The 25,893-nt window shown below is 38.8% G+C and overlaps 1 protein-coding gene across 7 annotated transcripts; it reads right to left on the reverse strand.

Moving 5' to 3' along the window:
• Positions 1–1,938: 1,938 nt before the first annotated feature.
• On the reverse strand, positions 1,939–25,864 carry RNF170 (ring finger protein 170). Of its 7 annotated transcripts, none has more exons than XM_040579261.1 (8): positions 25,795–25,858; positions 23,576–23,659; positions 16,476–16,619; positions 11,798–11,873; positions 10,307–10,415; positions 9,192–9,265; positions 7,109–7,213; positions 1,939–5,493 (listed from the first exon to the last, which is right to left on the reverse strand). In XM_040579261.1, exons 3-8 carry the CDS (start codon positions 16,610–16,612, stop codon positions 5,224–5,226), a joined length of 771 nt encoding a protein of 256 aa, XP_040435195.1. In that variant the 5' UTR covers positions 16,613–16,619; positions 23,576–23,659; positions 25,795–25,858; the 3' UTR covers positions 1,939–5,223. The 7 variants fall into 7 exon arrangements, with proteins under 7 accessions (XP_040435195.1, XP_040435198.1, XP_040435200.1 ...); XM_040579264.1 differs by having other exon boundaries at positions 23,605–23,659; positions 25,795–25,809; XM_040579266.1 differs by lacking the exon at positions 25,795–25,858 and adding an exon at positions 22,453–22,530 and having other exon boundaries at positions 23,576–23,665.
• Positions 25,865–25,893: the final 29 nt, after the last annotated feature.

The raw sequence follows: 25,893 nt of genomic DNA on the forward strand, positions 1-25,893 counted from the left end.
CTACCTTTTCATTCATCTGCACCCTCCCCAAGCAGGACCAGCTGTCCTTCCTGCACAGTCTCAACGGATATTAGCATGCCTTCAGAAGTCTCCCAGCAGAGGTTCCACCAATGCCCCAGATAATAACCTTTCCCAATTCACTTCAGCAAGTTTCTTCTAATATGAGCCTTATTTGCTGGAATTCAAGCTCACTGCCACTTCCTCCAGTCATACCTAGTGCAGAGAACAGCATCCACTTTTAACACATTTAAAGACTCATGTCTTCCTCAGTCTACCTCATAGGCAAAATAACAGTCTTTCCAACCTTCCCTCCTGGTTCTAGAGTTTTCATCATTCTTGTGTCTTTTACCTAGTATTAACATACATGAAGAGAGGGAAAGATATTTAAATGTTCTTATACAGGGTCATACAGTACCAGTAAGAGTAGATCGCACAACTAGGAATTTTCTTCAAGAGGACCTTTTTTGTTGGCTCCTCTCCACTCCCTTTGATTAATTCACTCAACGAGCAGCCCTTACACCTGTCATGAAAGCTGCAGCAGAAGTACCCGTGCTGAGATCTGAGGTTACCGAGGCACAAGTGAAATGTATCTGTGACAGACTTGTGTGTGGACGCTGAAGTGACAAACACCTTACGTGAGGCAATGTGATACAGAGCAGGGGCATACAGAGACTGAGCCCAAGTCGTAGTATAGGAAATTCAACTAACATCCTGCTTGCCTCATTTTAAAGTATTATTTATATAAATACTTGGATCAACTGCTCACTCCCTGAATCAAGAAAATCCTCAGTTTACAGAAAGCACTTTTAATGACCGCATTGTCTATTGGTGTGCTGCCCACATGGGAACAGCACTTGCAGCCCTGTCCCTGCCCTAAACTTCTGCAGGTCCTGGGGCTGTGGGAATCATAGATGGGATGAAATTTAGCAGCTTCTTTCCCAGGTCAAAACCCCAGTGCTCACGAGAGGGAAGGTGGCAACCTAGCAGGATGTTGCATCTCAAAGGAACAGGGATGATGAGGGTTCCAGTATTGGTGACTAATGGGCAGTTGACTGTTTGGTTGGCAGCTGGAAGCAGAAAACCTACCTACAACTGTAACTGTACAACAGCTCCTCTAAGAGAGCCATCTACTCTGGCAGCCTTGGCTGAGGAACTCTCCAGTATTTAGCTGAGCTTCCCACAGCAAACAGAGGCATCAGATCAAAGGACAAGCACATACCCATCAAACTTTCAACCTGATTTAATAGCTTCTTACCAAATAATTACATGTTTTTCCATAAACAGGGAACCATGTATCGAAGCAGGCTACAAAGTTTACCCCTGAGTTCAGAAGACTTGGCCCTGGACTTTGCAGCCAAGACTTGTTGGACACTTTTTAGCAAGCATGGGTCACATCTTCCCGATGCCCAAGGGCCTTTCACGGCACAAATCAGGAAAGGCACAGGTCTGCAGCACAGGCCAGTCACATCTGGCTCTTCCCTACCCTACACCAACCTTCACCATTCCTGTAAACCTACAGGGACTATATGCAGTTTCTTTCCGTTTACTTCACTAACTGGATTCTCATTCACCTGCTTTTTGCTTTTGTTTGCTTGAGGATTGGTATGTGAAAGTGCTGATTAATCATCTGTACCAGTTTATCATCCTGAAAGCTCAGTATCTGTGGATCTGAAGGCACTGCTGAGGGAAATGACAGCTAATGCACAATATATTTTTGGGACTAAGATCTTAAAAAATGTTGTCCTCCCTATAGCGGCAATGATATATATAAAGATGAAACCCACTGAGTTACCTCTGAACATTCTATTCACAGGCACCAAGATAAAAGTTGATCAAGACTGTAGTACAGTTACTGCCAACTTTAGCCCAGGGAAGGGGGAAAAGGGAGGAGAAAGTAATTTCACACCCAGAAAGTCAATAAAACAAATCAAGAGAATCTTACTTTAATAGCAATTTATTATTGTTAAAAGTAACAAGTAGGTTTAAATCTTTTTTGTCTTAAAAATCTATTGTAACACAGAGGTCACTGCTACAGTTCTATGAAACCTATGGCAAAATTGTATCCCCAAATCACACCATTCTGCCTCATCCTCACAGACATTAGTGTTGTGGGACACAAACAACACAGATTGTTCTGCACAGCACTTGTTATAAGGACGATCATTAGGCATGAAGATGCTACAAGTTATTCTGTAAGAGCTATTAAGTATAACTTTAGCTTTCCCTTTGTTAATATTGCTGGAACAATCATTCACAGAGTTTTTGGTAAAGCCATAAGAATCTTTCAAGAATAGTATTTCCCCCTGTACCTCTTCTTTGCTGCTGAAATTTTCCTTTTTCCTTCCCCCTCAGTGTCACAGCTGCCCCATGCCAGAAGACTAAACTGCAGTGATGTTTGCACTCACTCTCCACACAGCATCATGTGTTTCCTTCACATTCAGAAGCCAGTGCTTAGCTGTAGCACTTACCTTTGACACTGCTACCAGAACAACTTGGCAGCGCACAGTTCAGAAATACTATGTGCTCATGTATTAATCTCCAGCTTCTTGGGAGCTCCACAACTTAAGTTAAGCTCAAGCTAAGTACCCAAGATAGCTAATTTACGGTTTGTTGAGATTTGTGTAAAGGAGCAGCAGCCAGACGCTGCAGGACAGATGCATCTTTACGTTACAGCTGTTCACAAAAAGGCCTGAGCAAGTTATAATACTGTTCATCACTGGCTTGCAGGACCAAAAAAAAAAGTCTCCACAAGCAAGCACGCACATTGATGAAAAGGAAGGATGGTTCTAATTCTCACAAGCATTTCATGTGTTGAATTTAAGCATACAATGTTACTCAATTTTCAAGAGTAAGCAGAAGCCTCTCATGTAATGTAGCAAAGAAAGAGACAGAAGTAAACTTTATACAGCTACTCAGATGTGGTTTGGACATCATTTCAGGTACACATGGTTTGTTCTTCAGGAGCAGACCCCTCAAATGGGTATTTCTGCATTAACTTCACAGTAGCATGTAGAATTGGGGAGCTAAATGAAAACATCTGTAAGCAGCTTGAAGTACCTCTATATCCACTCTGGATTTAGAGAGTCATGGGAAAAAAAAGTATAAACAAAATCATAGAATAAACATATGAAGAAGGTACTAGAGCAACAAATTCTATGAACACACTCCAGTTCTCCAACACCAGTTCACACTCTTCTCTAAGCAGACCCACAAGATAAACTCCAGGAGGAATGGGGGTGTTAAATTTACTCAGCTGGATATCTTGGGGAAAAAAAACCCAAAACAATGCTTACAGCAAACCTGCGAAATCCTGTCTTACCTAAATATCCTAAACTACTATCTTGCTTTGTAAACGTACCTAACAATTTATGAATATCCCACGCTTACTCAATAATACCTTAATGACTTTTAACTGAGGTAGCCACTAAACCATCACCATACATTAGCTATGTCAACACAAAGGGAAAAGCTCAACTAAGATGCTCAAGAACAGCTAGTTTGCTAAAACCAATAGCAGTTTCTTACAAAAATGCCAGTTTCTGTCTTGCTTTCCTCCTCCCACCCTTGTTTCACTTCCTGTTTCTCCTTTTGCCCATCTCTAACAAACAGCAACAAGGAAAATTTAGCTTTCCAGTTCATTTGTAAAACATCTTTGGATTTTCAAAAGCAAATTTTCAAATGAAGAGTCAATGAATGTACTTTTATGTGTCACTTAAAGCACTGACACTCAAGGACAATCTCCAGCCCCAACGACTGACATGTCAGGTGCTAGCTCTATTGTCTTCCTGCACATGCCTAGGTGCTAAAAGCCATGGAAAGACTCTTGCATGGGCAAAAGACAGTTGTGAAGAGGTCCCTTTTATTTTGTCTCATCCCACACATGCAGACACGCAAAGAATCATCTGTCTAATCACTGCCCTTCAAGTACTCAGGAAGTTAAAATTAAATGGCAATTATCTTTCCTGTAGCTAATAAGTATATAGATCTACCACATCCTTGATGTTTCTAGTGGCATTCACTTCTTAAAATGAAGATATTTCCAACTTACATCTGTAGCTATGATAGCCTAAATTAACATTCACACACACACAAAAATATCAACTTCAAGGATAATTAATACCCTGGTATTTTTTAAAACATTTCCAGGATTCTTTTGTGGTCCCTTATCACAGAACTTTTTCAAGATAATTCAGAATTCCCTCTACCTACATGCAAATCAACCAAAAAACCCATCACTAACAAATCCCAGCTGAAAATTAAACACCCCAATATCTAAGTTGTTTAATATTTGTATTGCAGATGTACATTCCGGTAAAGTTCTATAGTGTAAACGTTCAGTTCTTTCCTTCAACCACTACCCAAGATTTGAGGGTTCTCTCCATTGGCTAAATGCTTTAATGCAACTAAAGGAATGCAAACCTCTCAGTTCAGATACATTGCATCGACCCAAGCAGTGTAAAACCTCTGCTTTCAAGACACATACATACCTACCAAACGAACAAGCCTGAAAAGAAAAACCATGCCCCTATTAGAGCACTAACCAGTCTGGCATGCATAATACTGTTTTCCCTATCTAGATCAGACACTGTGTGCATATTCCCAAATATAAAAATAAAATTGTACAAATTGCATGCAACTGTACATAGTGCAGTTCAAGCAATACTGAGGTGTTCTTGTTTTTGTGAATCCTGTGGACAACAGCAGACTGCAGGGTGATAACTGTAATGTGGCCCTTGGGTTTCTTCTTCCACACAGACACACAAAACCACTTTTATTTTCAAAAACTATAGCCCACAACCTGGAGATATTAAACAATTTAGTATGGTAACTATGCTGTGAAGAATTTCTGAATTTCCTTATATGTGTCTAGATTACCCAAATGGACTTCTTGTTAGAAGACCTTTACTATGACTCCTTTTTCACAAAACACACACCAAAAGAGGTGCCTTCTGCTTTGATTACTTATAGTTGTTCATCAGGTGGAAGTAGATGAAGGTAGTTTATTACATCTTTAAACTAACCTCATCTTTATGAAACATACATAATAGACAAAGATTCCAGTTAAGCATCACCACATACTAACCCTTCATATTTGTGTAAGATGACCAGTCATGAAAGTGTAACTACTGAAACTGTACACAGGCGCCTTGCTAGATCATACTTATGCTACAGATCTCTTTCTAAAACCTTCCACAACTGCCTCTGCATTTGGGTCATTTTTGTTCATCTATTCAGCCGCTGTGTTACCACTTCTCGGTACATGATAGAGATATAGATCAGCAGAAGAAAAATAACAAAGAAATCATCCAAGAACCCCAGAATTCCAAAGAGGGCCTCAGGAAGAAAATCCAGAGGTGAAGCCAGGTAGAGCAAGGCTCCGAGCAAGCAGAGGAATATTCTGATGCGAAACATCCAGAAGAGGCCACCAACAGAAAACATCTCTCTGAAAGCATGCCGCAATAAAGTGGGCAGATCCATAATTCTTTCCATAATCTATGAAGAAAGAAAGCTAAAGTTAGCATTTTGCTTTAGCAACAGATTCACACTAAATGGGTCTTTTTCCAGGCTGAAGTTTCTATTACTACATTACAGCTTTGGAATCTGTTAAGTTTGTAAGAATTAAACTAAACCAAGATAAGACAAAACTTCCTGGATTTAGTTTTGCTGGGTAAGCAGGTTTAGAATATATAAATTTTCAAGAAACAGTCAAACTATGTTATTCTATACCATAAAACATACATGTAACTCACTACAAAATACATTGACATCTATTAAGAAGGAAAAGCAGTGACTACTAGAGTAAAACAATTGACTGAAAAAGTGAGAAACAGCAAACAGGTTAACTGGAGTGAAAAACAACCAGGGATTCACATAAGCTTCCAAAGGATGGATCAAGCTTCAAAGTAAGCTAAAAAACCTTTAAGTGAATCCATCCCTGACTCCTTTCCATTTTTCTACAATGATTCTGTCATCTCAGTGAAGCAGAAAATACTCAGTTTTGTGTTGTGAGGCATAGGGAGGGGTGAGCTTTAACATTTTTTTTTATAATGGTTCCTTTTTCTCCACAGTCCCATGACATTAAACGAGTTATTGCCAATGCTGAAAAGTTCCCTAGAAAGGAATTTTGCATGTGGTTAAGGCAATACACGATGTATAAACCAAAGACAATTTATCCAGTCTGATTAGGGCTTTAATGCAGACTTCTGGTGTGACCTCTGTCTGATTATCAGGGACGACACAGAGAGGTCTGATGGAGCCTGAAAGGTAGTTTCAGTCTATTTTGGATCAAAAGAATAACTGTTTCATAGTTTAGAACACACAAAAAAAGAACTCCAGTCTCACACCTCTTTTGTCTCTTTGGACTGTAACTTTTTCTTGCTAACATTTTGTTACTTTATCCAAATCGAATGAACAGATGAAGAGAAGCAGGGAAGTTACTAGTATGCAAGTGTGCACATTTCACCTTGCAAATCAGAACTTGCACATACAAGACAGGCTCACAAGGCTGACTTTCTAAAGTTCATAGCACTTCAGCCATCTCTTAGCTATTTATAAAAAAAAAATTATCCTGTTTTCTTCACTCAGAGAGTAGAATAGACTGTCACAAAATGTAGGAGGAAAATAAAAAAATCAACACCACATATAGCTTGAAATCTAAGGCAGGCACAGAGTAGAACTTCACATTCTTCTAATCAATGTAAAAAGATCAACCAAGTCAATATCCTTCCTTGCAGGTCATGCATTTCATTAAGTATTTTTACTGACTAACTATTAATCCTTTCAAATTAACAAGTCACAATTAAAAAAGAACTTCACATGTGAACAGGGAACTCAAGGCTTATTACCAGTTCTCACTCACAATAAAAACGCAGGTTTCCATACATTTTCACAAATTACAAATAAATATTTTCAAGGTCATGGGTTTGCCCTAACTATATAAACACGAATTTCTCAAGGAAAATGTGCGTAGTCCCTAAGCATCACAAAGAGAAAATCCATACATATCCCAGGGGGGGTGAAAAGACAAGGCAGGAAGGGCAGATCACAAAAAATGCTGTTAATCTCCCCCAAAATCACTGACTTCCACCCAAATTTACCCAAAACTTACAGATCTGGGCTGTCCTGAGAATCGCCGATTGTAATCATTAACATCTTGAAGTACTTGGGTTGCACCCTGCTGATCTTCACCAAAGAGTGGTAAGAACAGTGTTACCTAAGCACAGCAGGGAGATTTTGTTACATGTGCAACTGTCTTTTAAATGGAGGCATTGTGAATTATAAATGAAAATGGTAATCTCCAGTTAACTAGAGAACAAACTCTGTTTTAGTTGAATATTTGGTCGGAAAATAAAACAAAAACTACTAACACGGATACTGCTGCTAAGTTTTAACAAATTCATTGATTACAATTCTTTACAGTATATTAATTTTGAAAAAAATGTTATTAAAAATAAGAAAAAGAACCCTCCTTCTCAGACAGGCTTACAGGAAATTTTTCTGAACACCAAAATGGTTTCGGAAGTGGGATGAATGATCTGGAGAATAAAGTTAATTTACCAAATTAATCTAGTTTTGTTTCTTAAACTGAATATAAAATAAAGCAATCGATAAGGCAATTTTTTTCCCAGCTTCAGAATGGCCTTGCATTTCAGCAAACAGGCAGCAAATTCACACTTTTGCATATGGATATTCATACCAAGACCAAGGACAATAATACTGAATAATGAGTTAAGAGGAAAAGATATAATCTTCAGCTCTTTTGTAAGCACAGAGAATTCTGCTATGTTCTTGTATTAACTTTCATGCAAACAGAAGAACATGTAAGGTCATATTCACATATATCTTACGTTATCTTTCTGTATGTGAGTTTCTGAAAACTTAAGACTTGAATTGGGAAGTGAATCTGATATAAAATTCAGGTTATCATAGGAAACAGAAAATGCATAGCACTTTAAATTATTACAATCTCCAAAAGCTCCCTCTGTACTGGCCACTAAACGTATATCTGTGCAGTAGTCACATTTAGGAAATGACAGCAGGATTAGATCTACATTCAACTCCCAGCCCTGCCACAAACCTTCTGTATGACTCATGTTGTTCACGTGTACATACTTCCAAACCCCGTTTATAAATCAGACCTTATTCTTACTTCATAGGTGAGAATGAATGCATAACCATGCAAGCAGTGCCACCCAATTTACCTGTTACTCAGATAAAGAAGAATATCTATTTAAGGACAGACACTGCAACAATTGCTTATTTTCCCCTTTTCCATCTTCCTCACATTTATGTTTTGTGTCACCCTCCTCACTGGCCGCACTCCAAACCTATACTAATTCTTCCTCAGTCATATCTATTTTTCTTTCCTTCCTCTGTGTTGTCACAGTCATTTCTCCTGCCGACACACACAATCAAAGCAGGATATAATGTATGGGGAAGGGTGTGCAGCACATTATATAATTCATCAGCAGTTACTAGCTCTGTAGTTTGTGCACTGTTAAAATAAAGATGTACTTTTGTTAAAACACACACTGTAAGACTCAGAGATCCTAAGTGTTAATGAGTTACAGGGACATATTTCAAACTGACAATGTAAGTTGCTCTGCGTAGGAAGTTAATGCTTGCTCTACAAAGCTCAAATTAATAATACATACAAACTAAAAATAGGGACAAAATAAGAAATTGACATGGGTAGGTTTTTTTGGCAGGGAGAGAAGGAAGGGAGAGGGTACTTCTCAGAAGCCAGCAGTATACTGCCTACTGGCAGCCCTCCACAATAGGCAGGTCTTTCAGATGCAAGTTCTGGTAAAGCTATTATTTAACATCCCAAACAGAAAGAGGCATAGTTGAGATCTTAAGATTTTCTGTTTTCATATACTCCTTTACAGAAAAAGGACTTGAGTTACCAGTGCTGTTCACTTAAATTTGAGTTGTAGAAACAATCTCTACTTCTTGAGCCGTTTGGCAAAGCAAAAAGTTTAAAAACCACCCTTAATGTTCACCATCTACATTTCACATACCCATATTCTTTCAGTTTCTCAGACTTACTCTGTCAGTTTCACTATTGCAGTTCACATGTAAATGCTTTTTTGTTAAGTTATATTAGATATATTGGTAAGATATATTAGATATATTTGGTAAGATATATTAGATAGCCAAACTATCAGGTCCATGATTACTTAAAATATTACCGTTTGTCGGCAGATTGGACAACGGATGGCACCAAGCCATGAGCCATACCTCCAGTAGGCAATAATACAGGAACCTGATGAAGGTAAGTTACAGACATTTAAGCTTCTGAGTTGAAACACCCATTGCATGAAATAGCACGTTACACACCAAAGAAAACAGCAGAAGTGTATAAACAGTTAGGTTAAACTATTTTTTTCTGGTGTAATTTTGTACATGGCATTAACTGAAGATTCCAAGAACCAATGTGTTCAAATTCAATGCTATTAATGAGAAAAATCCTGAATAGGTTCAACTGCATCATTAATTTTAAGGTATTACTTCTGAAAAGACAGAAACCTTCTTAATCATTAACTGAAAAAGCAAATAATCAAACATTTTACTAGTTTAAAATCCAGATGTCACAAAGATGTCAAGAGTTGTAAAACCTATCCTAAAAACCTGGTTTTATTATCACAGTTTCAACAGATGAAGAAATATATAAAAGTCTGAGTACTTTTCCAAATTTGTAGATTCTTTCATTTAGACAACTAGGCACAGATGCACTATATACTCCATAGAACTAGGTGAATGCAGTTAAAGAATCCTGCTGGGAACCTGAAGGCGAGGAAGCGAAATGGTACATAGAGCATTTGTATTTAAGTTTGAATATCTGAGCCTAAAAAAAAAAAAAAAAAAGGCAAAAGCTTTAAGCATTGTGAACTTAGTCTTAATTCTTCAGGACTTTCCAGAGAAAACCAAATCTCTGAGATAAAGACAATGCAAGCAGAATTTTTTACTCTTTCTAAACCAGTTATTTTAAAATTATACATTTCCAAATGTTTTTCAGCCTCTTCACTATTTTTCTTTCAGATGCATCTGGAAATAAGTTATACTCTGTCCTTGACATTTTCAAATTAAACCTCAGTTCCAATCCTGATAGCATAGGAAAAAACTGCAGCACAATCTCGAAGTGACTGTTTATTTACAAAAGTATTTTCTCAACAATTTATTTCTAATGCAGACTAGAAGATAAGCAGTTAAAAATCGAACAAAGTTTTGCATTAGGGTGACTGTACTAGTGCCAGAAGTTTGTATTTCTGTTCTATCTTTGCAGCTTGGGATTTTTGTTGCTTACCACAGAAGAGGTGTCCACAGTTTGTTTCTATAGGAAATGTAGCCTGTTGCAAACAGACTGGACAGGACATATCTGTATAGAAGCGATGTCTGTCACCAGCAGAAGCATCCTGTTGGAGCAGAGGAAAAATGCAAAGTGTTAGATACTATTTTTACATGTCTATCGAGTTTTAAAACAAACAATAAAACCAGTGTTCATTTAGTAGAAGTCAAACATTCAAATGCAAAACTATGTGAAATGAAAGCAAAATATATTTAAATTCAAAAATCAAACATACTTAAATGCAAAACTGGGTGCACTAATCAAGTTCTTGTGACAAACACATTATTTTATCTTCAGCTGTTACATAAGTATGTGCTTCAATCAAATTAAAGACCACAAAGAAAGAACCTCCTTGGTCCTTCACGTTAAGTTACTTTATGCATGCTGAAGCATGAGTAATTCAGATTAAGAATGGTACTTTGTTATCCCAAGCAGTTTTGTCCATACCCGGGTAACTGGCATTGCTCACCAGCTGCAGTATTTCAAGTTCCCAAGTGCAAGCATAGACATCAGTTTGTGTATGTCACTGCCATAAAATTGTTTTTTCTCATGTTGCCATATTTATTTTCCACACGAATATGCACTGTAGTTAAAAATCTGTCATTATTTTAGGAAGTATTATGATGAAAGACTCTTCTCAATACTCTCCAAAAGTATGGCTTTTCAGTCTAGGGTTGGGAGTCAGCAATTTCCAGTAACATGGCCTAGACTCTCCCATCCCCTCCTCTACATGTAAGAGCTGGATGCAGTCATAGAACCATAGAATGGTTTGGGTTGGAAGGACCTTTAAAGATCATGTAGTCCAACTCCCCTATCATACACAGGGACATCTGTCACTAGATCAGTTTCTTCAAAGGCCCATCCAAGCTGACCTTGAACACTTCCAGGGATGGGGCATCCACAACTTTTTTGGGCAACGTGGCCTAGTGTTTCACCACCCTCATGTAAAAAACTTCTTCCTTATGCCACACCTAAACCTACGTCTCTCAGTTTAAAACCACTGCCCCATGCCCTGCCATTAAAGGCTTGGATAAAGTTTCCCTCTGTCAACTCTGTTGCCTGGGCTCTTCTTGTTGTGCCATTGTTCCACTACACATAGTTTATCAGTCTAAACATCTAACCTCTGTCCCGTGGCAGCAAGCTGTACTCCAGATTTCCTTTCCTTTACCACTAAGTTCCCAGGAACACTGCAGGAAGCACACAACAATCAAACACACTCCACCTTGTGTCAAAAAATTGTTTTAAAAGAGAACCACCCAAATATTTAATTTTAATTACTTATCAATTTTAAAATGCCTACATTATCTCATTACTTGATAAAGTTCAAGGATGCCTCTGTACAGTAAGTAAGCTTCCATAGCTTTCAAGACCAGCTTCTTCCAGAATCTCACAGAAGTCTACTCTACCACAAACCAGGCAGCTGAACAATGCCAACACTTAGCACAGCACCTGCTCAGTTTGAAGCTGCTGACGAAGAGCTCGCACTAGCTCTTGATTTTCTGGGTGTATGTTCTGATGTTCATTTCTGTGAAAGGAAATATAAGCAGTAAGAAAAACTGAACGCTGTGACCCAACACTGAGAATTATGAAAAAATACTTGTACAAAGGGCAAAAAAAATCATTCTTTCCTGCTATAAAGCATTTTAAAGGAAGTACACAAATAATTAAGGAAACAGGACATTTATTTTAGATCCTAAATTACTCTGGACATTTAAAGTTGTACAGCAGCAAGATTTTTCAGAGACTCCGTAATCAAATCATGTTAAAACTAGATTTTAATCTGAAAAAAATTAAGCCATTAACCTGCAAAAAAATCAAGTTGCTTAAAGCTTTTATATTCCTCATGCAGAAATATTTTTGGTCTCCACTGCTAGTTTTTGTACTGTTGGTCTACTCACAGATATCTTATTTTTTCACTCACTGCTTAAGTTATAGAGTTGAAACCCCCTAATTATTTCACTTTTATCTGATACATGAAAGAGTAAGGCAGAACATTTACATAAGACTGGGTAGACAAACTCTTAGATTTAGAACATTGAATTTATGTAACTATCAGCAGACTGGATATAAAAATAAATCACTCTTTTTAAATAACTCTTTAAAAAGAAAGATTCTACAGGCAAGAAAACTACAGGTTAGAGATGCCAAGGGGAATCACAGGGAACAGATTCACTGAAGAAAGGAGGCTGGATATTACAAGTTTGAAATTCAAAAGCACAACGAGAACAGAACTGGAATTAAAATCGTGCTGACAACATTAAGAGGTGCTGAGTTACAATCAACATGAGCCCACAGCATCGTATTCAGAACTGAATTTTTATGCTTTATTTATTCATATGGATTTCTCTGGCGATATATACTGCTCAGCACTGTTGACGTCTCAGCTGGATTCTGTTCTCCATTTTGGGCTAAATGCATAAAAACATGTAGAAAAGTTGGAGGAAGTTCAGAAGAGTAAGAAGGATGGCCTACATTTTTTAAACGTTAAGAGAAAGAGTGAAGAAATGTCAGTTCATACAGCAGACTGCTCATGGAGAGAAAAGAGGACAGGATAAGGCTTTCATTCCATAAATATGAGCAATTATTTCCCACAGTTATCTAGGGTTGGTGCAAAAAACATTTCTAACTACTAAACGTACAAAATCAGAAAAGGTTACCTCAGGGTATTGCAATCTATCTTTGACTAAAGTTAAATCAAAAAACAGGTTGCACTGCTTCCAGGGATGATGTAGACAAACTGATCTTCTGTCAGAGCTGAGGGCTGGACTGGCTGAATTTTTAGGCCATTTGCTTGTTGCAGTTCTATTTACATGATTTCCTCAATGGCTCTAGGAACTGCAGTATTTTCCTTCATTTGATGTGGTCAATCATAATACTGCATTACAGATATCTTTTAACATTCTGCCTCCTTCATTCTTTCTTCAGAGGAACAGACAAACCCCATATTTTTCATACTAATAATTACACGGTTATCTGTAAAAAGTAAATGTATTTAACACTGGTGTGGGTGACATATGAAAATTTAATGATGGGAAGCTTACAGCTGGGTCTCAAGAGTCAGATTTTGTGGATGTTGTCTGTCATATGTGTTATACATACAAAAGTATTTTTCTGTTTAGATGCTACAAATTAGCATATTTTGCACCTTCACTTCGCCAGACTTTGATATATATTGAAATTCAATTCGAATCACACACATGTGGAAGGTGTGAATTACAAGCCCATTTATTCCGATTCCTTCATAAAGAACTTACTGCATATTTGCTGCTTAAGTGTTCATTTATATGACTTCAGTATCACATACTACATTGAATATATGAGGGTATCTGTGGAGCTGTAGAGGTACGCTATGCACATCTGTCACTTACGCATAAGATGCTGAGGTAGCAGAACACTGCGCAATGTCCAGGAGGGGACAGACAGAGCTTAAGACATATCCAATTCATAACTTCCTTCATGCAATTATTGTGACAAAATAAATGAAAACTACTGTGGTGCTATGTTAATTACAGGCATTATCAAACACAAGCCAGAAAGAAATAGTTAGGTGCAAAGACTTCTAATTTCCCCATTTCTGAGTGTTAGCACTCCATAACTTGAGGAAAAAGGTCCCATGATGTGGAAAGATTGTACTATGTATCACAATGGGCTCCACCAGAATATCAGTATCAGAAGGAGGAAGGCTGCCTACTCATTCAGTGTGCAGTCTCACACATGGAAAGGGAGGGGTGGTACTGGTGTGGGCTGCTGTATCACCCTGTGCAATGGTGGCCATTGTTCACTTCCAAGGATTAAAATCTCACTTCTACTGAAAATACTGACTTGATCTAATAATCAAACAACATGATGGAATAGAAAAATGAGAGGAAGAGATCTAAATTTGCAGATTCTTAAGCATGGATTAGGTAAGTCATATTAGACAAGTAAGGAATCTCTGATACAAAACACTGGAGGGTCAGGGTCCCTTTAATTTGTTGCATGAACTATGCTTTTACAGTTTCGTTTATAATGTGATAACCTACTCACAAGTTTAAAAGATGATGGAAAAAATCTGGCTGCATTTTATAAAAACTTATAACTCAAAGACACACAGGTTTTGCAAAAGTATCTTCCAGTGACTGAACAAAACATCTGCAATGTAGTACATACATTAATTACTGCTAATAGGTTTTTCCACCAAAAGCAGAGAGGCCTTCAGCTCATGCCCTGTTCTGATGTCTCACTGAGTTCTCCGTTCTGGAAACAAGTACAGCAACCATATTCCTTAACAGTTCTTTCCATGTTTCACTTCTGCCCCCTAAAAATCTACTGCAACGCTGCTTACTTTCCCTTTTTATTCAGTTCCTGCAACTTTATTCATTCCCCTGAACTTTCTTTCAGGTATTCTTAGCCTGGACCTGTTCCTACTCAACTTAAGTATTTCAGATATTGCATACAGAAGTGCGGCTGGCAAAGAGACTGGGTTAATAGACACAGTACAAGGAACACACAGACCACTGTATGGCCCTAAGTTAACTACGGAAGAAAATACTCCTTTTCGCCTCCAATTCCCCTTCAGTGCCAAATAAATAAAAATTATTATACTTCTTGTACTGTACAGGTTTTCTACTGTACTGTGCAGATTTTGATGGAAACAATACAAAGCAGGTAGCAGAAAAATACTGCTGAATACAGACAATTTCAGAAGGTACCAGAAGGCACAGTGGAGAGCTAAGAGGATGGTGATAGAACTTCCAGTACTCAGTCATACAGTGCAAAAGCAAACAAGCTTCAAGACTTCCTAAGTATGAAAGCTTTGTGTCCAAGTGAGTTTGCCCCTCCAGAAAATAAACCATCAGGACATGTAAGAGGATCCACAAACTTTTTACTTAGCTCATTACACTGTAGAGGTAGCTAGTAACTGGCCCTTTTCTCCCTCTCCAAGTAATCCTTCACCACTGATGTATCACCCCCCCTGAACTCCAATCCTGAGTGAATTCCCACTACTCTTGTCCACTGCTGACACTTGTTCCATTCACTTTTCTTCCATGTTCCTAACTTACTTTCTGTTATGAAGTTAAAAAAAAAAACGTTTAAACAAAACGCTTAAAATTCAAGTCACAAATGCTAAAAATGTCAATGTAAAGGGTATAGAAAGCATAAGAGAGCAGGGGGGAAAAAAGGCACTCTTGCAGCCATTTCAGTAACTGGAAGAGCCTTAGAAAGAAAAACAAGGTGAAGTGCGTACATTTCTCAGACTCCTTTACTGTCTCCTTGGTCCTGAACAGCAGCACTGCCTGGCAGACCAACCAAACTTTCCCACTTCTGGTTTCTTTTGTAGCTTGCTCTCAAATGTCTCCTACCTCACTAATATTTTTCATATGGACAGATCCTACTTGGTAAATTCCATAATGCCAGTGCATCATTAAAACTGAGTTCTCTTAGTTCTTAAAACTCTTCTGTGTTCAGAAGTCTACAGACATCCATTAAAAAACCCCCAGCATATCTGAAGCTCAGACATTTTCCCAAATCACACAGCCTAAGGTATTTGTTAGGTTGTAAGGAAAACCTCTGAAATGAAAAACAAGCTTTGATTACTTGACCATGAAAGCTACTGAATTATGAACTTAAGCATCTGCTTTACAGAAAGCATATTAAAATCCACTGTTTTCCAGCATACTAAATTATATACAAATCAGTCAATCTATTCAGGTTTGAGTTTTTTGGGGGCTTTATTTTTTTGGAAGGAGACTGCAACTAGATTATACATTAGAGGATTACATCCAATCTTGATTGTAGCGTCATTATTGGCAAGCCTGTACTTTGTAAGCAGATATGACACACCAGCCACTTAGACTGTGAATTCAGCCATGTTCATTCTTAAGGAATGATGAACATTATTCAGTTTGATCATATGAAGACAAGGAAGAGTTAAACATCACTTTTGAGAAATTAATTATTTCATTCTAACTGTGAATTAAATTATGTAACTCTGCCAAATAATTAAACAGAGTAAGTGATCAAGCAACCTTTTTTTAACGTCACAAAATCACAGTTGTTTTATATACCAATGCAAAAATTTGTTGAGAAAGTTAGAATTTTACATATGCAGGTATGTTGATTAATTCCTGTCAACATATTCTCTCACCTTAAAAGCGTATATACCAGAGCAGCAATGAAAGTGAAACTGAGCACAACTGCCACCAGTACCTGGTCACTTATTCCTTCTATAACTGAATCATTATCTAGCTTCAAACTCTGAACTTCTGCTTGGTGACTGGCCATCACAGCTCTAAAATGTAAAAAGAAATATATAAACATACACACACTTTTTGAACAAGTTACAAATATGTATACAGATGTATTCATATACACAAATTCCTGAAGCAACAGATTAGTCATTACTGGGGGAAAAAAAACAGTAAAAGAAAAGGGAACAAAGGCATTTTTACCAAACGTTGAGCTTGCTGCAGAGGACTGCAAAACATTTGTCTTGCGCAGTGGCAAACAAGTCTTAAATGACTGTGTTGTGATCTGAAGAGTTTTTTTTAAATATCAGGTAGATACTTTACGTGGGAATCTTTACCAGACAACTTGCCTAGGAATAGGTCACTGTTGAATTCGACATATTATAAGGACAGTTCATTTAAAAAAGGTGTAATGGCTCTGCATTATCAAGAATTTTAGCTATTACATGACTCATCATTCCTGCTAGGCTAACATAACATAAGAACCTAATTTTCACCACTTATGTGAAGAAACAAACAAGGACATTTGGGGTTTAGCTGTTTTTTAAGGGTTAAATGCCCATTTGGATACATAGGAATCACCCAATGCACTTCATATTTTATCCGTATTTTCTAAGCTTTACCATCTTTCAGCTGGAAGGATGGGAAAAACTTGAAAGAAAGAGTATTATCAGGCTTCCCTAGTTAGATAATTTATTTTATATTAATTTCATATATGCAACAAGCAGAATGACTTGCCAACACTAACATTTATTACCCTACAGCTGGAGACAAGCAAAATAAAATAGTTTCCAACACACTGCTAAATCACTCCTGTTTTAAACAGGAAGTGAAATGAACCACAGATGTGGATATCATAAAACCAGGAGAGTGACATTAACTTGCAAATGACTGAAAAGTCATACTGAAGCTGTGTCCATACACAAAGTATTTTTCATACAGAGCTGAGAAAATTTCAGCATCAGTTTATGAGGTCAGGTAAGACTGGTACCATTCACTTTACTTCCTAGTCCAGTGTGCGTGCCTTAAGCTTGCAAACTTTCATCAGTGTTTCTCTACTCCACAGCTCATGTGTCATTTTTTAATTTGAGCCTCGCTGTCTAGCAAACATCACTAGACACTGTCTGGCCCTGAATTAATTGCAAAACTGAAATGGAACAAGTCATTAGGATTTTAGTGGATACCTTTAATGACTACCCTGGCAAAATTTCAACACGTCAGTCTACCGCTAATAATTTGGAAAGATTAACTTCCCCCAAAGGTGGAACACCAGTGACTCATCAAGAGTAATTTTTAAAGTAGGTCAATATTGACCAAGTTTTCATATATACTAAAGAATAAAAGACTAGATCTTTGTGGAAAGGTCTTACATAGGAACAAGAGCCTATACAAGGAGTTACAGCATTTCTCTGTGTAGCTAGTTACACAATTACATTGCTATAAAGGCATGAGGCTAAGGTGTTGTGGAAGTTTTCTGAGCAGCAGTTCCTTATCACTGAGGATCTGGACTGGTAGGTGTGCTGTGATGCCTCCCCAGCTCAACATTCCCAACCTGTATGATTTATTTCTTTGCATATCCAATCCTGGAAGAAGCTTCTCTTTCCTTCAATACAACATTCTAGGAAACTAATGTTCCATACTGTGCCTCAAGCAGCGTGCTTGTATCTTCAATTCCTAAGACTTATCTCCTTAAGTACTATCACCAGTCGACTAATTTTTACTATGTCACATTTATTTCTGGGTTGACCACTCAGTACAACACTAGAAGGAAATGCCAAGGAACTACCGTGTGATGATTCCTCCATTGTCCTGCATCAGCTCTGTTAGAACAGACCAACATGCTAATAACAACTACATCACATTAAGTATTCTGCACTTCTTTTCAGAAATACACGCTGTGGCAGAGACATGTAGATGATTTAACTGCACCTTTGGAAGGCAAGTGTTGCTCACACTGTCACCTGAAAGGCTTCCTGTGTCACTGCTTGCTTGGTGTGCTCTGAAGCCAACACAGGAATTGTCAGTATCACACAAAGTTAACTCGGTTTCCCCGAACAGCCTTCAAGACATTCGCTCTAGAGCTCCCTCTCCCTCCCTGCATGATCCTTGCAACAGCACTCTTAACCCTTACCTGCCTACCGTTAATAGCACTCAGTGCATCTGTCTGCCTTCATTTCTACTCGCGCACTCTTTTTGAAATCCCAAACTATGGTGCCAATGTTAGCAGCAAAATATGTATAAGAAATACACAGATCCTCACCTTCTCTGCCTTCCCGCACATAATGCCAGTTACTCATATCTACTTCACCGTTTTGATTACCACATACGACTTTCTCGATAACCATTTTCACACAAACTTAAGTGTCCAAATGAAACTCCTGCACAGTCTCTCTGGCTACATAAAACACCACTCCCTCAAAAGCTTCGTATTCATCTACATACCAATACTGACAAGATGTACAGAGAGGGGAGTGGAATCTCTGTCCCAGCTTCTTCTATTAATAATTTCTAAGAAAATGGGTTACCAATGCTTAAGGCTCATGTTAATGATTTAACTTACTTGCTGCTTCTGGACAGTCAACAAGTGCTAAGCATATTCCCCTCATTACCTCTAGCATTTTTTTGGAATCAGACCATTGCACAGGAGGGCTGACATGATTTGTCTAGACTACAAACTACAAACACAAGAGCTTCACTTCGAAAGACCAATACATACTTTCTCAGAACAGTCATTCAAACCTCAGAGACAGTAACAACCTCCTTCTACTCTTATCCCTGGGCTAGCACGTAAAAAAAAGCAACGGCTACAAGGAGAACACTGCTAAAATACACTATTTGAAAACCGTCTGACTGGAGGAAGGAATTTTCTGATCTCAAATCTGTTTTGAACACTTTCAAACAAAATACCTAGAACTGCAAGCTTGCAGTTCATGTTTCTTCAGGTGCAACCACAACAGCTAATGAACATATCTGCAGTGGTCTGAATGTGTAATAGATTGGCTAACAGTCCTAGAATAGTTGCTAGGAATCTTGCCTCCCAGTGCATGTGTTTTGCAGTGATGCTCTTTCAGTTGGTACAATTAATAAGCAGGATATAGGAGACTTAATTCTAAATGATGTAACGATGACCCTTCAGTCTTCAGAGACATCCACTGATAAGGACTAAGCGCATGCCACAGAAGACTTTCAGAACCAGACTTTATCACAGAAACCTAATCTTTCCTAAAATAATAACCACTAATAATTTTATGTCATTTAATGGGAACTTTATGTGGTTTGTATTAAATTCAATCTTTTTATGCATTTATCCATTACATTTGTCTCATTATGCAAAAATAACAGTATTTCATCAACCTTTTCATCATATTACCCTTTTCAGATCAGCATTCCACACCACAGGCTTTTCAGACATTATCGTTAAAGCGGGTCTTTCTTCTCTGTAGATTTATGCTACTTCTGTTTCTTTTTAAAATTACAAAGGTTTGAATTTTTTTTTAATGCTGTGGCTCTATTTTTTCACACAAGAAATTAATTCCTGCCTATACTAACTCTCTGAAATTAACACCAAAAAAGTATCAAATTAATAGAATGACTTCAGGAAAAAATAGGCAGTAATTGAAAACAGATTAAATTTTGCGAATTCATGTTTGGTTACACCTAGGATTTTTTCTCCTTTTAGCCATTTAACAAGGATAGCTTCCTTAATTGAAATGATAACCCCACTCTGTGTTCCAAATAAGGGGATGAAAGCCAAACCACACTTAATGACACTCACATCAGAATTGGAATTTATAAAATCAACCTCGAAATGTGAAATGTATTAGTTGCAAAGTTTAAAAATCTGACAAAAATGTTAGGCCTTTTTCCTACATCAAAAGCAATGACAAAAGAGCCCAGAACTTAATTTCCAGTTTCATTTAATCTCAACTTTAAACTACTGGCTCTGGCTTGAAGTAAAACAACACAACTGCTCAGTAAGGGGAAAAAAAGATGAATGACTCTACTGTTCCTCTTGGGGTAGCTAAGTTACAGGTGGACTTTGCAGCACAGTACTTAAACTGGGATCAGGTTTATCTGCATTAGGATTCTTGATAGCTACAGAATGTGAAAAACATCAGACTAAATTGTCCAAAAAATGCTTGGAAATAGAAAGGAAGGGAATTTAGCATTTGTAAAAATCACACCGTTTTGTTTGTAAAACCCATCACAGACTAACCATGTGAACACAAGATCACCTCATTTATTATCAGTTTTTCTGAGTGATCACTGACAGAAAGCAATGCTAAGTTACTTACATTTCAAGTAAGAACCCACAGGCCTTAGAAGTTACATTTCTCCCTCTGTGGCTACATATAAACAATGCATGCAAGTTTACGGGGGGTGGGGGGGTGGGGAGTGGGGGGGAAACAACCATAATGAGGATACTGCAATTACAATGTCTTTTATTCTTGGAAACTCATACAGATCACATGTGAGGGCATGAGGAAATACACTAGCGTGGATGTACTCTTTCTTCATTTTTCAGATTTGAAAAGTATTAGGAAAACTTTCAACATTCAACATACTGCACAGCTAGAACAATGCCCCATGTCATGATTCATAAAGAATGAAAAACCACCCTGTGTTTGCCATGATACGCTAAACAATTGTCAGCTATCCAAAGTCAGAACATCCCCATAGATTTCTTAAGGATTTGAACTTTTCCAGGTTTAGCAGGGAAGTACCATACACTAATATACTCTCAAAACCAGAGATTTTAGGACCCACTACCAAAGGAATATACAAGCATAATGAAATAAGAGGCTCTCTTCAGGGCTGAGAAGTAAACAATGAGATAACACACAAGTGATACTGCCGAGATCCAAAATTAATAACCAAGAGCAACATTTCATTGACTTTGAGAGCATGGTAGAATTTGGTCATCAACTAAAAAAACATGTTGGGTAACAATGTGTCATTGCAGGGATGAGCCAAGAGTGAACCAGACAACAAAACAATTGGGTTTGGTTTTTTTTTTTTTTTTTTAACTTAATCTTTTCAGTATTTTCTTCTTGATGCAGTACTGACAACTACCCTCTGTGCTTGAAAGAAAACTGTAAAATTAAGACAGTGGTGGTGGGCCAGGGTGCAAGTCAGAGCCTGTAATTACTTTTGCCAGTTGTCTTTTATCAGCAGAAGCATTACCTCCCTCCTTAAAAATACTACTTAACTGACAGGGATCATGTGTTTCCCAGGATAAGCTAATTCCTCTCCAATTAGTAAAATATTATGAGTCATATTTTTTTAAGAGCAAAAAGGCTTTAACGCCTTAAATTTTTTTTCCATGATAAAAGGAACCAACAAACAAACAAAGGTTTAATTTTTATCAACAGGTCTGTAATAAAATTGACCTGCTTTAGGTAACAGAAATCAATTTTAAGAATAAAATAAATTTATTCTGTAACCCACCCCTTGCATGCATATAAGCTTACATTGAAATACCTAAGGCATACATATACTCAGTGTTTTTCATTTAAGCGAAGAATAGAAATCCCCCAAATAGACAAAATTCTTAAATGTGGGGCAATAATTGAGACCTCAGTCATCAGAAGTTATTCAATTACTTCCTGCTTCAGAGTAGCAACAGCTCGTGTAGCTACTGTCAGTGGTTGAGAAAAGGACTTTATGAATGGATCTGATCCAGCAAACTGGATCCTTGTTGGAGGAAAATGCCAGATCAGTCCTACTGTAGGCTGTACACCTCAGCTTTGTCCCCTGTATAGCCCAAACCAGGACTGCAAGCGCAGTCAGCTGATAGATGCTAGACAATAAAAGTTTAATATTAGTAAGACTATGCCTGACAGTTCAAACGAGCTTTTTAGAACAGGAGACCCTGACCTTTAGAAGGCTGAAACGATGGAGATTGTCTATGGTGATTACTCAGAACTGGGACGTACGGAACCTGAAGCAATCATCCTTGAAAGAAGAAGCAAAATAGCGAGGTGATCAAGATACGGAACAACTTGTGAAGCCGACTGTCAAGATAGGAACTGATACTAGATTTATTGTGGAATCAAGAGATTATGTAATATTTAGGTAGATACTATAAATATGTGACTGAAAATCTTGTAAGCTTGTCACTCTCTGCAGAGGTGACCCAACGCTGCTGGACCGATTAAAACATGCAAACCTAGAGTAACCCATAAGAGTTCGAGTCTCTTCTTTTACATCCTACAGTTATTTTTAACTCTCCTTCATGAAAAGCTCAAAGGTGTGCCTATTTTGCATTCAGAAGGGGTTAAAACCAGCAGGCCTTAAGCATGCATAACAAACAGCAAATGGATAAACAGCACTAAAGACTCTAGCTGAAGTTAACTAGCCTGAATCAGCTGAATCCTAACCGGTACACTTTATCCATGTACTTCAGTGTACTAAAGCTGGCCTTTGAAATAGCAGTGCAGACATACCTAACATTATAAAATACATATAAGGGAAGTGGTGGATGGTGCACTCAGAAAAAGTGGTTTTGTGGAAACAGGATTTGTTAGCTTCTCATTTTTTTGAGCATAGTCTAATTTGAATAAAGCACACACAATAACCTCTAGTATTAAGTATCTCCATACATTTAAAAAATCAGGAGGAGACCACCCAAAGGGCATATTTACTAAGGGAAATAAAAAAGAGTAAAATATAGCAACATACGAATTGACAAGATAAATTCTGTGACTTTTGAACACCTTACTAGGATTTCAAGCAGTCTGTTAACACAACATTATGATGAGTTAGCAGCAACCTTGGAGTCACAAATCAGTTTGCCTGATACAGCAAAATTAGAGCCAAACTCAGCTATATCATATTCAGCTATCTCTTCACCATAAACCACTTTTGCTTTCAGGAGTACACTGACTACATTTATAGGCATGCATGCTCTTTGCAAGAGAAAGGAAAAAGCCTAGAGAGTCTTGCCAAAATAGGGGAGAGGGCCATTTCAGTAGGCAAATAATCATTTTGCTGAATATACCTTAAGAACTGACCAGCTGAGGCACTTGCCTGGTAAAACAGGTCTCTGCAAAGTCTGTCAGCACTTGCTGAGGCACATTTTTTCCTAAACAGAAAGAGGAAAAAAAAAAAAAAAGAAAAGAAAAAAAAGAAAAAAAGAAAGTAGATGTTCTACTTTTGCTGGTGGGATCATGCTTTGCAAGTTAAAAATACTACAGATGCAAACTCCAGATGTAATTCTGTAAGGGAAAATAATCCCAAGTTACTACACATTCTACTGTGAAACAAAGTCTCCAATCATTTTCCCCATGAGCCTGAAACTATGTTGATGGCTTGAAGCAAAAAGACAAAATCAATGGTCTGTATAGCATTAATATTTGAACTATCTGTCTGGGGGACATGCGACCTGTGTAAAACAATCTCCGACAAAATTTTCCACTGCTCTGTAAACCTAAAACATACTGAAATGTATACAGCCCTAAAAAAAAACCAGGGTAGAACTGAATTCATATGGAGTTAGGAAGATGAGAAAGAGCCTGCCAACACTTTCAGTTTGGATATCTGACTTTTCTGATCAGACAGGAAGAAAAAGGAAATAGTCAATTATAATGTTTACTGGAATACGGTAATATGTCAGCTAAGAATGAAAAGGCTTTATCTCTCTTTTAAGAAAAGTACCCAATAATTCTTTACTGCAGAAAACAATGCTTCGGTATATAAATTCATACCTAAAACAGCAAGACAAAAAGTATTATTGTATTTGCTTGCATCAACAAAATACAAAACATAAGCTACACACCATGACAACAGGCAAAGCAGCATGGGAAATGGGTACATAAAGGAAGATGTGGCAGAAAGCCTTAAACACTGAAATACACCTGTGAAAGCATTGTTTGTCAGAATAAGCACATAGCTTAAAGTACACATTAAAACTTGGAATGAAAAGTTACAGTTGCACAGCCTACATAGCTTTCTAAGACTTTTTAACCCATTCCCCCGTGTAAAAGCTACCTTTAAATGAAGGCAGTTTGAATTCATATCTTAAAAATGAAAACAGCAGGTTATACAACGAGATCAGTAAGAAGGTACTTTAAATGGAAGAAATTTAGAATTTTCCTAGCTTTTACAACTTAATTCAAAACAGGCTGACATAAAGGAAAACTCAGATTTTGCCCATGCTACCAACTTATTTAATGGAAGAACTGTGAGAAATCAGGAAGAAAGCGGCAGTTACCACAACCCTTCCTTTCTTAGTTGTTTATCTAATCCTCAGCTGTTACCAGTACACTGTATTGGCTAATCCATATTGCTGCACATCATGACAGTTGCTAACAGGGAACTGTACAGCTTACCACAAAACCTAACAATTTCATTGTAAACTTCGGATGGCCCAAAACTCAACTGACTACTGAGGTGTTCCTTGAGCTCTTCAGGCAATCCCTCTGCACCAAGATGGAGAGCTACTCTGCCTGGGGCAGCAAGGACACAGAGCCCCTCTGGCCACTAAACACACTCCTCTTAGAGATGAGAAATTAATCGAATTACGTGCAGCTAACGCTAAATAAGTAACTTTTCTCTTATGTTAATTGTTTTTTACTATAACAGAGAGAAAGTTTATGTCATTTGCTACTCCAAAAAGAGAAGAGCCTTGTATAGGCTGCTCCTTCCGCAAGCCAAGCCGTATTACTAGTAAAAGCATCCTCACCAACCAACGCTACCGAGGCCAGGGGACAGCCGGGGCTCGGAGTGCCGCTGGACGCAACTCCCGGCCCTGCCCGAGACCCTCCGAGGCAGCCCCTACCCGCCACCAGCCTGCCGCCGCCGCGGGCACACACAGGCAGGGAAAAACGGCCAAGCCCGTGGAGGGCCGTGCCCCCACCCCCAGCACGCCTCGAGGGCACCAGCGGCCTACAGGGGCCCCCACGGCCTGCGCCCCACGTCGTCTCATCACGCCTCACGACAGCACCGATCCCCAGGCACCGCCGCCTCCGGCAGCGCGCTTAAACACCGCCGGGCCAGGCCGGGCCGGGCCGCACCAGAAGGGAGCGAGCGACGCGGCTGACGCCCACGGCGCTGCTCACGCCCCCCGAGGACCGCGCCCCCCCCTCCCCGCCCCCCGCCGGTTGAAGCGGAGCGGGGGTGGGGGAGCCCCCGCCGGGTCGGGCCGTGCCGGACGGAGACCCCGCCCCCGCCCCTTCCCCTCAGCGGCGCGGGGCGGGGCGCGGCCCCGCGCGGGGGTACCTCAACTCCCGGCGCGCGCACGACGGTCGCCACCGGCCGCGGCCCCGCCCCCGCCAGCGTCGCGACGCTGCGTCGCGCTTATCCCGCCCCCGCGCGGCG

This window comes from Falco naumanni, chromosome Z (genome assembly GCF_017639655.2).
Source record: "Falco naumanni isolate bFalNau1 chromosome Z, bFalNau1.pat, whole genome shotgun sequence".
Taxonomy (NCBI): domain Eukaryota; kingdom Metazoa; phylum Chordata; class Aves; order Falconiformes; family Falconidae; genus Falco; species Falco naumanni.

What these genes read in the sequence shown, in the direction of transcription:
- RNF170 (XM_040579262.1), bottom strand. Translation starts at nt 16,612, where the DNA reads ATGGCCAGTCACCAAGCAGAAGTTCAGAGTTTGAAGCTAGATAATGAT. An exon ending in CTGGTATATACGCTTTTAAG is followed by an intron (nt 11,874 to 16,475) that starts GTGAGAGAATAT and finishes TTCCTTTCACAG; the next exon opens with AAATGAACATCAGAACATAC. An exon ending in TCTCAGGACAGCCCAGATCT is followed by an intron (nt 5,494 to 7,108) that starts GTAAGTTTTGGG and finishes CTTTCTTCATAG; the next exon opens with ATTATGGAAAGAATTATGGA.